Raw genomic sequence first — 12,467 nt, 5'->3', positions numbered from 1 at the left:
ATATATATATACTTATAGCTAAGTTGCAATGTTGTTAAGATTAAATTCAGATTTAAGATTTAAGTAACTGTCCCATTCCCACCACAGATGAGTATAATCATGTGAAAACTAGTGGCAGGAATGTTTATCGAGTTTCCTGCGTTCATGTTTACACGCATGTGCGCCCTCGTGTACGAAATCAGACAAGAAAAACAGGGACCGGCTCCTTACAAGAGGTCAAAAGCTCCGCGGGCTACCTTTAATTGATGCTTTATATGGTAATTTCCTGTCATCCGTCCAAAGAGTTAATCACTAAGTCATGTCAGCACCACATTTTTTACTCCAGCAAACCTCCAGCTTCCCCTTCAACACTCATTAATTGCAGCTGTTTCAGGATAAGACCGTCGGCTAAAGGCGTGAATCTAAAACGCCCACCCTGCCCCTTCACTTCATTTTAATGCCTCCTCTTGTCGTCTGTCACCTCCTTTGTGCTTCCTCGTGTATCTGTGCCTTCGCTTCTATTTCTGCTGTCTTAAGGGATGTCAGAATTATTTTATTTTATTTATTTATTTTAAATACAGTCCCCCTGGAGGGATCCTGTGGCTTTTTAAATTTTAGTTTCTCTTATCACTCTTTGCCAGTGACTTGTCACCTAGCGGGAAGTAGCTTCGCCATCTCTGGCACTACATATAGCTACGAAAGGGTTTAAGCGATTTTATTTTTTATTTTATTTTTTTAAATCCCCATTGGAATAAATATCCCAAATGCCTGGAGGACAAGACACTCGAAACGCAGACAGTAGACGACTAGATTCTTGCTTTTACACTTTCATGTTATTTATTCCTTTTGTGAAGCGTGTGGTCCTGTGGGAGGTTTCGAAGATATTTTTGTTAGTCGACGTCGGTGACAGTAACTCGATTGTACACACAGGCCCGTACTGTACGTTAACTCGCACAACTTGTCAGCTCCTAGTCTCATCTTGTTTCTGCCTCTAATTTTCTTTTCCTCAGCTGTCCGAAGCCAGAGACAAGACCCTCGAAGGTCTAAATCAAACAGTCGATTACAAGGAGCTAAAAGGCAGCGACCCATCATCGGTAGAGCTGGTGAAGAAAATCGAGCAGGTGCAACTTTACAATGTTATTTCCTCACAAAATCTTTCCGTTGTGATTTCAAGAAAGGCGGCGTGCAAGGCCACAACTAATAACTGCATCCCCACATGTAGCTCGAGGTGAATCTGGCCGAGCGCGAGAGGCAGCTGCTGGAAAAAGAGCTCCTCGTGGACCAGGTGACCCGGCTCTCGAAGCCACTCGGCGAGCAGGCGGAGAACTGCCGACAGGACAGACTCGCGCTGGCAAAGAAGGTAGACAACAAGACCGGCTTCCATATAGAAAAGGCTTAGCTCATATGCACACAGATTAGATAATACAGACGCACACTCCCACACAATAGAAAGCGCGCTCAGGCTCAGAGGCACTTATATGATTCACCTGTTAATTTACAGTCCTCCCTCTATATATCTCGCGCAAATTCGCTGACGCATTGTTTAGAGAACATGTGCGGTCCATGTGAGGAGCGTGCAGAGTGGGCATTTAGGAGTTCACCAAGCATTACGTTTCGCTTGTTCTCTTCGCTTTCTCTCGACGGATTCCTCTCTCCCTCTCAGCAGCTATAAATAAAAGCTGGTGGAGGCTTGTGGAAGCATGTAATAGCAACATAGAGATAAATTTTAATTTGAAATGCAAAGCCGCTGCACTCGAAAGTCGTGTAACAGAGCGTATAAGTGTTATAAGTACAAAAGAGCTGCATGGATGATACTGAACGAAACCATAATCATTATTTTGCATCAAGATGAGCATTTAGCACCTGAGTTAAAACCTGTGTTCCTGTTTGTGTGTCGTCTGCTTCCAGCTGAACGAGCTCCGGGCCAACATAATTAACACCAACCACCGCATGATGGCCGTTTCTGCAGAGCTTTCCATGAAGCAGGCGCTTGCTTTGTCTGAGCAGCAGCAGATCAAAGAGAAAGAGCTCCAGGTCAGAGGGGTCCTGGTTCCTCTCAGCAGCACACTGAGCACCCACCCTGACGTGATTCTCAAATCCACGCTGTGCTCGTGGTTGCACATTTTTTCCCCCCTCGGTGTCCCGCCGCCTTTCCCATTATTTTTGTCACTCTCCACCGGCTGCGATCGAAGAAAACAAAAAAAAGTGTCTGAAAAATAATTTCTCAACGTCCCGTCCTTCACCTCGAACCCATTTATTTTGCTTAGTTGCACAGTAAAACAAATCAAGAAGTAAAGCACGGACACAAAAACACAGCATTCAGTAATAAGTTTCATAAATAAATAAAAAAGACTCCAAGGGGGTTTTGTAAAAAATAAAAGAATGTGACGGTGCAGTAAGTGAAAGCGGTAATGAATATTTAGAAATTCTGCTGAGCACTCAGCCACTACTGCAGCAAGCAATTAATTCATTTTTACACAATTTATTTTGTTTGGGAGCCTGATTAACAGATTGAATTGTGATTTGCTTTCATCATTCATTCAAATTTCCGCTTCTAACGAGGCTAACAGCCAGCATATTAGGGATTTCTGTAACTATGGCAACCAGGAAATGTTCTGTTGGCAACATTTGAACACGTGAGAAGACATTTGAGTCAGTTTTTGCTCCTAGAAGTTGGAGAGTTGCATCAACAGTAAAGCTAACCTTGTGGAAATAGACGCTCTAAATAGTCCTAACTTGCTTAACAGATCAGGAAAGTACATTTAGGTCCGTAGCATTCTTCTGTTGTTGTTGTTGTTGTTGTTTAAAGCTACCTATTAACTGTTCATCAGCTGGCTAAATCCATATCTGCAGAGACTACTTCTTGATAAATGTATTGTTTTCTATTTCTACTATGAACATTCTTAGCCACCTTTCAGGAAATGCAAAATGCCATCAGCTTAACTCATCACTGAAACAAGAAATGTTGAGATTCTGACACCGGCTGGAGCAGAAAGTTCCGCTGCTTTCTGTCTCAATAAAAAATTAAACAACTAAAAATGAGTGGATTTTCCCACACAGCTCCTAAATATTTCAAGACATTTGTGTTAATAACCCGAAGAATCCCTGAAGCTGATGTTTGCCTGGAGCGCGCTGCAGACACAGCTCCGAGTGGAAAATGCAGAGGCACAACTTTGCCCAAATTCTGACACTAATACAACCATCTGTTTTTTGGGGCGCAGTCGGAATTGAATCCAGCCAGGAGAGTGCAGAGCGGACGCAGTGAAAGGAATACAAAGTGAATGTGTCTTGCATCGCTCCTGTGTTTCCAGATGGACAGATGCCAGCGGCGGCTGGAGCAGGGCCTGCCACCGTACCCCGAGACAGAGGAGGAGTGGAGGAGGATGCTCCGGGACAAGAAGAGGAGACAGAAGGACAAAGAGGCGAGAGCGAGGGTAAAGAATCACACCGAGACACACAAAGATCACTGGTCAGAAACTGATTAAAACACTGAGGGCCGAGAAAAGAAGCGTGGCAGGGGATGGAATCGATTAAGAAGTATACGTGAGCGAAAACTATTCGCACACCGAGTCTGAACGGGAACTACAGTCATTTTCAAGACGCGCACAAACACAGGATATGATGGCCAGAAAGGCTGACAAACAGAAATAGCGGCTGTCTACACAAGGAAAGCACACATACAGGGCTCAGTTGTGTCTAAAACCAGTCCAGCTGTCTGCAGCCTGTCTGGAGTTATGCTGATCTGTCTTTTTTCACTTTCTAGTCCTGCTTTTAGCTGCTGCAAAAGTCCAAAATGACACAATACTCTGCAAGTGCAACCAGAAAATAGGCAGAAACCTGCAGGATGTCAATTTTGGGCATCACAATTAATCTTGCATTTTAAACGTCTGCCACGTGAACCTCAGAAGAGGCATGTTTATTTGTTGGCAGATATATATTTTTTTGGCATTCAAAGCCATTATTCCTTGTTTTGTGCGCGCTCCTCAGATCACACGCCAGCGGATAAACTGTTCATATGCATGAGAAAGTCGCCATCTCTTTGAAGTCTCAGCGAGATTTAGGCACAATTCATTTGCATGCCGTTGCGGGGTGAAAGTCGAAGGGAGGACTGTAGCGTCCTGAGGACGCTCCGCCATGGTTACAAATTGATCCATCAACCGCGATGGCTTCAAATCAATTTTGCCAGCCACTGTCAGTATTCTATGAGCCATGTTGCAGTTTTATTAGAGGAGGAATGAAATTTTGCAGCCAGGGTTAAAATGTATATCAAGGAATTCCTCTTAATGATAGCTTTCCGCATGTTGGGCAGAAACTGCGAGATCGGTGTGTTTGAGGTGTTTACGTGTCGTCAACAGAGCAGGAGGCACTTAGATGTAGCCTAGCATGAAGAGGGAAGCAGCCTGGCTGTGTCCCAACTTCAAAAATCTGCAAAAGTCTTGTCTACTAATTAACATGTTAAAGGAGCTGCAAGATGCTTCACCCAGGTTTGTCTTTGTTTTTGATCATGATCCCACGTCCCTTGTGTGTCTGGAAAACACAGCATACCTTGATTTTGTCCCTTTTTCTACAGATAAGAAAGTTTGTCTCCGAACAGCCTCTTGTGATGTCACAACAGGTTGCTATGAAAGCCACAGACACTAGAACATCCTGTTTGAATCAGGGCAAAGACCAGGGTGTTATCAGCACGGTAGAATCAATGATCTGTGCAGAAACTTAAAAAACTTACTCTTTGGACATGTGGGACTTTTACTAACTTATTAGAAAGTAGTGAAATATGTGAGCTTTAAATCTTGTGGTTTAATGTGTAGAGAAGTTTAAATATGTTTAAAAATGACACCTTTTAAAAAAAAAATAAAAAAATTGGCTGTTAAGCTTGTAATCTAATAATGACGACAAAACTGGCAGCTGCTATAGAAAAGTTACAGCATGTACTCCAAAACCTTGTAAAGCAATAACTGGTGCCATTGAGCAAGGCACTGAAGACTCATCTCATTTCACTAATTGAAATTTAATCATGGTGCGCCATCACAAAGAATATCTTAGTTCCTAAAAAGCATCTCATGGAGGTTTGCTGGAGGAGCTGTGAGCGAGGACGAACAGGTGTATCCTCACTGTGTCCTCGATTAAGTCTTCTCTGGACTCGCTATGTTTAAGAGACAGACAGCTGGAATATAAAAAGCCATGTGGGGAGCAGAACCAACAAATGTGTACATATGATATATAACTACCAAATATCAATATATCACACAAACTGAATATGTGTCGCTCTTTATTTGTGTAATACTTCTTTGTGTGCCGTGACTCTAAATACAGTTTTCTGGCATCTATACATTCTCTTCACATTCTGCCACGTTGCGAATCAAATTAAAAGTAAATACGCACTTGAAGTTGTCAAGAACACTGCTCTGTTTGTCAGACAGAGATCCTAAAATACAGCAGCAGGTTAGAACAAAACAACGGACAGATGATGCAGCTGCGCCACACCTCATATTTTATTTACGTTGCTTTAAAATAACAGCTCCAAGGCGAAGATGTCTTATTTTGTTTAATATCTGTTGCCTCGACTCCTCTCGAACTCGTGTCTCTTCCTCACCTCCTTTGCTTGCATCTCTGGTGGGAGAGACTAAGCCGTGAGGAGAGGAGTCCTGATAAGGAATCGAGGATGTACAATTAGTGAATTGAGATAAGAGGTAACTCGTAAAAGGCTTGGTTTGATTATTTATATAGCACATTTAAAACAACAGCCGTTGACCTAAAGTGCTTTCCAGAAGATAAAACAGGACCCTACAGTGTGATTTATGATGGGAATTTACCTGAGTATCCTCAATGTTACGGTTAAACCCCTACAAAATTAGATCAAATACAAATTAGCCTGACTAAATTAAATGGGAGGGTTTAAGACCCTATAGTATTATTACTAATGGAGATTGACCTGATTAATTTAAAAATTAAAGTTAGGACTATAAAATTATAAATGGAAAACTGAATGCATCCAAAGGTTCCCTGTAAGCAAGCATATTTGCAACAATGGACAAGTACGAGGTGTCAGAAAAGTTCCATGACTGGTGTCACAACAGATATATGTCAAATCCAAACTACAAACTACAAGTTTTCTTCTTCCAAGTAATCCCCCTGGAGTCGAACACACTTCCCCAGGCCATGTTGTCCTGGAAGGATTCTTCTGGGATCCTCCGTAGCTCCGTCGTCACAGCCATCTTGATGTCGTCCACGTCTTCAAAATGGGTCCCTTGATGACCCCCTTGAGCTTGGGGAAACAATCCCACGGAGCCAGGTGGGGTGAGTAGGGAGTTGCTCCAGCACGGAGATGTTCTTCTCAGCCAGGAACTGTGGGATGCTCAGGGCATTGTGAGCAGGCGCGTTGTCATGGTGAAGCAGCTACAACTTGTCCTGCCACAACTCTGCCTCTTCTCCAATGAAGCAAACGCTGCAGAATCTCTTCATAGACGTGCTGGTTGATCATCTGAAGGGGAAAACTTGTAGTTTGTGGTTTGGGTTTGAAATAGATCTTTTGTGACACCAGTCCTGTGACACACCTCATAGAACTACCTTTCAACAGGAGGAGACTTCAGAACCAGGTTCAGGACGGGCAGCCGTCTGCTCCGACTGGTTAGATTGAGGGTATGTGTACAGGCAAAGCAAACAACGCTTTAAAGTTAAAATCTTGAAGATTTGCATTGAAGTAAATGTCACTCTCTATCACCACAGGAGGTCAGCACCATAGTAATTGAGTCTATGAGTTTATGATGGATTTATGTGAAACTTCTTGCATTCACAGTATTAGGAATTGAGCATCTGTGGCGAGATTCCAATGCGAAATCACAAGCTGTGTGCAATTAGTGTCGCGTGTTCCATCACCCAGCAGTCATCTTTCTGGCAGAGACGGTTGGCAGACGACAGAATCACTCCACTACACCACTGTGTATGTGTGTGAAAAACAGAGCTGTTTTTTTTTTCTTTTTCTATTAGAGTTGCAAGTACACAGAACTGGGTTTAAACAAACAAGAAATGTTGTTAATGGAGGTTGACGGCGTCACACAGGCCAGACTGTCGGAGATCCTTGAGTCATCCAAATTTACTTTCAACATTTACACGATTTGTTGTTTCTTAACTCTGCATTCATTCAGTGAAACACAAAATCCGTCGCTGTTATCCGTCACTTCTGTTTTCATCTGCTAAAGCTGTTACGACTAAAGACCCTGGATCAAAGTTTCCTCGGCCTTGTTGTTTTGAGTGAAGTTCTTCACCAGTGCCCTTGCATTTGTCTTGAGAGCTAAAAAAAAATAAACAAACTGCAGAATTGATTATTCCATTTACTTGATTAAAATTCAGGAAAATTAAAGTTTAAGTATTTAGTCCAAGGTCACGCAAACCCACGTTAAATATTAAAACGGCTTCAGCTGTGTGTTTGTGTTTGTGTGTGCAGCCTGACAAAGAAGAGGAGTGGAACCAGTTGCCCAACGGAGAATACACGATGGCCGAAGCTCGCCCCAACGCCTACATCCCCCAGAGCGACCCGCTCCCGGTGCCCAAACCCTACGGCGCCCAGGCTCCCTTCAAACCCTCCCAACCGGGCGCCAACATGAGACACATCCGCAAACCAACGCTCAAGCCCTTAGAGATGTAGAAAGCAGCGAATGCACAGTAAGACTAAGTGCTCATAATCCACACTGTTTTCATCAGTGTCCTTCAAAAACACTTAATCTTATCTTGAGGAATCAACAGATTTCCAAAAATCAATGACCGTTTTAATTATTAACGATGTTTTGCAGTGCATTTTTCTGCGATTTGGCTCATTCCTCTCTGCTTCTTGTGTATGTTTGTGTCCTCTCTGTCCAGCATACCACTGCTGCCCTGTCATGTGAGCGTGCACTTGTGAACTGCATCTGGCTTTAATTGTCTTTTTCCTTTTTTTGAAATTTACTGGGAATAGCTTGTTTACACTCAGCCCGCAGTAACACTAAATTCTGCAGGAAAGTGGGAAAGAAATCGTCGGAAACAGGGGAAATGAAATTCGTATTGTTTCATAATGTTCACCACTTAAGTTTTGTATTGTAGCAACACATCACGGCTGTTTTTACTACCTTGCTCGCCGAGATAAATTCATTTCTCAGGGACGCCGGAGTAATTCTACATATTCTCCTTGAGCCTTGTTGCTGTTTCATCCCTCACGCTTGTAATCTTTGAATAAACTGCAATGGGTTTAAGCTCTGTGCAAGGCTAGGAGTGCCTCCTTAATGCCTGAGATGATAAATGTAAATACAGAGAGGAAGCTCAAACACTGAAAGAGCATAGAGAATGACAAAGAGAGAGGAGAATTTAAATGAAGTGGAATGAGCAATGGCAGTCAGAAAAGGCAGCAGAGGAGAGTCAAAGGCAGAAATACATTAAAGCGGAGCTCTAATTTGGGTGGAGAGTTCAGTGTTGGTTACTAGTGAACATTTCCACTCCAAAAACTCCTAAAAAAAATATTACTGGAAGTCTCTCCGTCTTCTGATCTTAGCTCGAGGTAAAAATAGTTTTGGTGCAGCATGTGATATTTTATTGAATGTGATTCTTTTCAACACAGAGGGAGAAGTTTTTTGTTATTCCAACGCACACAACAGAACGGACGTCAAGAATAAACCAAGTGTGCACGATAATGGGCAAATTCCAAGTGCGGTCATTGACTAGAAAACACGGGTCAGTAACGGGCCACACATCTGTGACGCGTTAAGTTAATGAGGTTTTTGATGCTGCTTGTGGAACCCCTGAAGGGCTGTGTGGAGTTGATGGACATTTTGGCGGACTGGATGACGTTGTCAGATATTCAGAGCTTGTTGGATGCGTGATATGTCAGGAGAGCATGCAGGCCGTGGTAGGAGTGGAACATTTTCAGCTGGAGATTTGAGTACGTTTGTTACGATTGCAAATGATGGCGATGAATGAACTGGATAACCATGGGTGTGAGGATTTCCTCTCTGTACCACTGGGTATTGACACTGCCATTGATGACATGCATGTCATATCCTCGTCCATGTCGTCACTCCTCTGCCTTCGCAGACGCAAATGCAGCATTGACACAAATGCACAGCTGAAAACAAGCTTTATCACTGAAAAGGGCTGTTTTTCCATCTTGCTAGCGTCCAACGAATATGAGACTCCAACTGGAGCTGATTAGGACACCATGCTGTTGTCAGACCATGAACTCAGTGTTGGCAACGAGATCACAAAGCAGCTTTCCTCAGACGATTCCTCGCAGTTTAAGCAGATAGTCTGTTGCCTCAGTAGCTGATCACGAATGATTTTGTCGATGGACGAACCAGATGCGGCGATCCTGGCGTAGGTGGTCTGTAGGAATGCAGCAGCATGTTTGTCATACCGTAACAATTTCTTAGACTACAGATGGTGTATTTGTGGACTTTCAAGCACATGGCTATGGCCTATATTGACATGCCAACATCCTGTTCCCGCCTTTATCTTAGCGTGGTGTCATTTGAATAAAGTCGAATTTTACAGCAACCTTTGATCGCCACTGGTCAAAGAAGTGTCTCTGCGCTGATCACACTCTCTGATCATCGTCCTTCAAAGCTCAGTGGTTGAGAGTTTGTGACCAGTTAAACAGTTCAAAAACTTTTTGAGCTCAATTCTAACTTGAAGTCAGAAACATGCTGCGATTACATTTTTTGTTCAGTTTTATAACTAAAGAAATCGACTGACAGTTGACTTAGTTAGATAGAATCAGTAAATGTATGCTACAGATAGCTAAAAGTAATTAGCAAACTGCTCACATAGTTTCTAAAGGTAATGGATGTTTGAAACAGCGAGATGAAATGGTTGAAGTAATTAGCATGCATTGATGAAGGTGTAGCTGGTTTGAAGTTTGGGAACGACTGTTGTACGCCGTGTTAGGCTACGTTTGCGCTACACGCCGCGTGAATCCACTTCTTAAGATGTGACGCAGCGATGTGATGTGTGTGTGTGATCATTCATCGCAGCCCGATGCTGGGAGCTGTCAGACGTACTTATCCCCTCACTGTTAGCCGGATACATAACACGCTGACTGCATAACAGAGGAGCGAGGGAGGCAATCAGCTGGGAAATGAGCGATTTGTTCACATTTAAAAGAGGAAATACCCACAAGAGAGACGATTTGAAACGGTGGACTAAAAGGTGATGAAGCTCAAGGTTATATAAAAAAAAAAAAGAGAGAGAGAGTTTTGGCATTGATGTAATGAAAACTATGATGGGTGTGTTCTTCATTAAATGTGACTCAGTGTGTGTGATGACTGAGATTATTTCCTGACTTCAGCGGAACACCGCTGAGTCTGTCCAAAGCACTCAGGTATTCTCAAGAATCCCAAAGCTCACTTCCTCCTCTGTCGAGCTTTTCACGCTACAAATTATCTGACAGGGAGCCGAGATCGTTTCGTAATTTATCTCGAGGCTCCAGAGTGCAACTGGCTCTCGTTTTTTTTTTTTTTTTTTGCAGTCTCCCAAGTAAATTCACTGGCAACACTGAGAATAACTCTTCTCCCTCTACTCCGTGTTCCTCAAAAGTACGCCAACAAAAGAGAGCTTGAAAAAAAAAAACATCTCTTTATTTACAATCCATTTGACATTTTTTTCCTTTTGTGTAAACATACAGTGATTAGGAAATCCCTTCTTTGAGAGGAAAGTTGAGCAATCAACACGAGATGCAAATAGTTTGGAGTTTAGTAGGCAACGTTCATGCGCTCTAAAAAGGATTATGAACACACACACAACAATTTCTCCACTTACAGTAAGAGCTCAGCCCCGACTGAGGGCACATTATTCAATCCGGACATTTGTGGCTGAGTAATATCTTACTTGCTTTAGTTTAACCCTAAGAATTCAGATTTTTCCAGTTGTTCTCTTGTAAATCATTCAGCTCCTTATAATCTCCTCATTCAGATTCAGCCCTAATCAGCGCTAAGTGTTCCTGTTGCTTCGTACAAACCGTGTACAACACCGGAGCCTCGCTGTGCTGCAGAGGTTCAGCACGAGTCGGTGCTGGAATCAGATTTAATGCGCGGCAGCCACTGACGGACCATATCAGGCCTCTCGAAGCGTTTGTCAGCATGTAATCAAGTTGATGGGGTGCAGCGGCATTACAGGAAGCACGGGAGGATAAACAAGTGTGTTTGATTTATAAATACCGTTCGCGGGATTTGACATCGGTGTTCATAAATTGTATTAAAAGAAAGTTGCACTGGGGAGAATTGTAGCTGCTACAGAGGGTGAGTTCATATAAAATAGCTGCCCGCGCTTATTGATTTTCAATGAGAAGCTTTGAAGTTTCCAGAAATTGTTCTAAATCACTTAGTGAAGGTGTAAGTGTGATTCTATTTTAATTTTTGGTGCGTTCACACTTCACTTTTTCCTCCAAAGCAGGTGGGAAAATATTTTCTCATCTTCTGCTTCTAATTCTGGGCGTCTCCATCCGTCTATCTCCTCGAACCCCCCCCCGCCCTAATTTGTCATCAAACACTGAGAACTTGTTTATGAGCTCTCCGCCTTTTCACTCTTTCCGTTCATCTCTCATCTCCCGTCCTTCCATCATCCATCCATCCGTTACTTGTCCTCGAGGCCCAGTCGATGATGGCTGTTCTCTCCCTCTCAAACACATTTTCCCCCTCATCTGTTTCCCCTTCTCGATCCATCCACCCCGGCGTCCCTCGTCGCCCTTCCACATCCTTCATTTTTTCTCAAAGCGCAGCAGTATCAGCGTCTGTTTCAGAGCCGTCTCCTCCACAAACTTGGCGTCCACGTTCTCCTGCTCCTCGAACGGGTTCTGAGCTGTTTGCAGAGTTACAGAGGAGACAGACACGGCTTCTTATAACACAACCACACACATTTCCTTCCTCGCTCCCTCATGATGCTGCATTTTGACCAAGCGAGCACGTAAATACACACATTCCGTCTTAATCCTCCAAAGGCCTCGGTATCTAAAACCAGGATGTACACACACACTCTCACACACACGCTCACACTCTCTCTTTACCTTGTTCCTCTATATCAGAGAGTATTTTTGCCAGGTAGGTAAGAGGCAGAAACTCAGGTCTGAAGCCGGGCTTGTCTGTGCCGGTGAATGCAAATCCCTGAGGAGGAAGTAAAAAACAAAAACACAGTTGTGGATTCTGCAAGGTTTTTACCGAGGATTCGCACAGTCAAGACAAATCTGCAGCAAATCCAGAAACTAGGCCCATTAACTCTTCTTACAGGTGAGGCTGGCTGCAGTTTAACTTTGAGATTCGTGTCAGTCGTTGCACGAAATGTCGCAGCCGGTTAGGTGACTGGGACTCGCCAAGAGCACTGTTTACATCTACTGTAGGTTGTAGTACGAGTCTGTCATCTCTTTTGCACCACTGTCTTCATGTTACCTTTTCAAAATCCTCTTCACTGCTGGAAACACACTGAAAATTCAAAGTTTTGTGCAGTAAGACAGCTCGGCTAGTTTTGTTTTCGGT

General features: G+C 43.3%; 2 protein-coding genes across 2 annotated transcripts in view; one reads left to right on the top strand and one right to left on the bottom strand.

Annotated features, from left to right (window-relative positions):
- The window catches only part of ccdc146 (coiled-coil domain containing 146), a 42,533-nt gene that overhangs the window by 29,128 nt on the left and 938 nt on the right, over positions 1–12,467 (top strand). The window contains exons 18-22 of the mRNA XM_008278913.1: positions 990–1,100; positions 1,202–1,339; positions 1,888–2,013; positions 3,291–3,413; positions 7,424–7,641. Coding sequence (XP_008277135.1) covers positions 990–1,100; positions 1,202–1,339; positions 1,888–2,013; positions 3,291–3,413; positions 7,424–7,624 — 699 coding nt within the window. The 3' untranslated portion in view covers positions 7,625–7,641. The remainder of the gene's footprint in view (positions 1–989; positions 1,101–1,201; positions 1,340–1,887; positions 2,014–3,290; positions 3,414–7,423; positions 7,642–12,467) is intronic.
- gsap (gamma-secretase activating protein) overlaps positions 10,552–12,467 on the bottom strand; it is a 55,712-nt gene continuing 53,796 nt past the window's right edge. Inside the window, exons 31-32 of the mRNA XM_008278894.1 lie at positions 12,002–12,098; positions 10,552–11,796 (exon numbers count right to left, since the gene is read on the bottom strand). Of these exons, the coding sequence (XP_008277116.1) occupies positions 11,696–11,796; positions 12,002–12,098 (198 nt within the window). The 3' untranslated portion in view covers positions 10,552–11,695. The remainder of the gene's footprint in view (positions 11,797–12,001; positions 12,099–12,467) is intronic.

The sequence above is a fragment of the Stegastes partitus genome, unplaced genomic scaffold (genome assembly GCF_000690725.1).
Source record: "Stegastes partitus isolate 25-593 unplaced genomic scaffold, Stegastes_partitus-1.0.2 Scaffold137, whole genome shotgun sequence".
NCBI lineage: Eukaryota > Metazoa > Chordata > Actinopteri > Pomacentridae > Stegastes > Stegastes partitus.
Note: the sequence above shows the minus strand (reverse complement) of the source record. Positions and strands in the feature narration are given on the sequence as shown.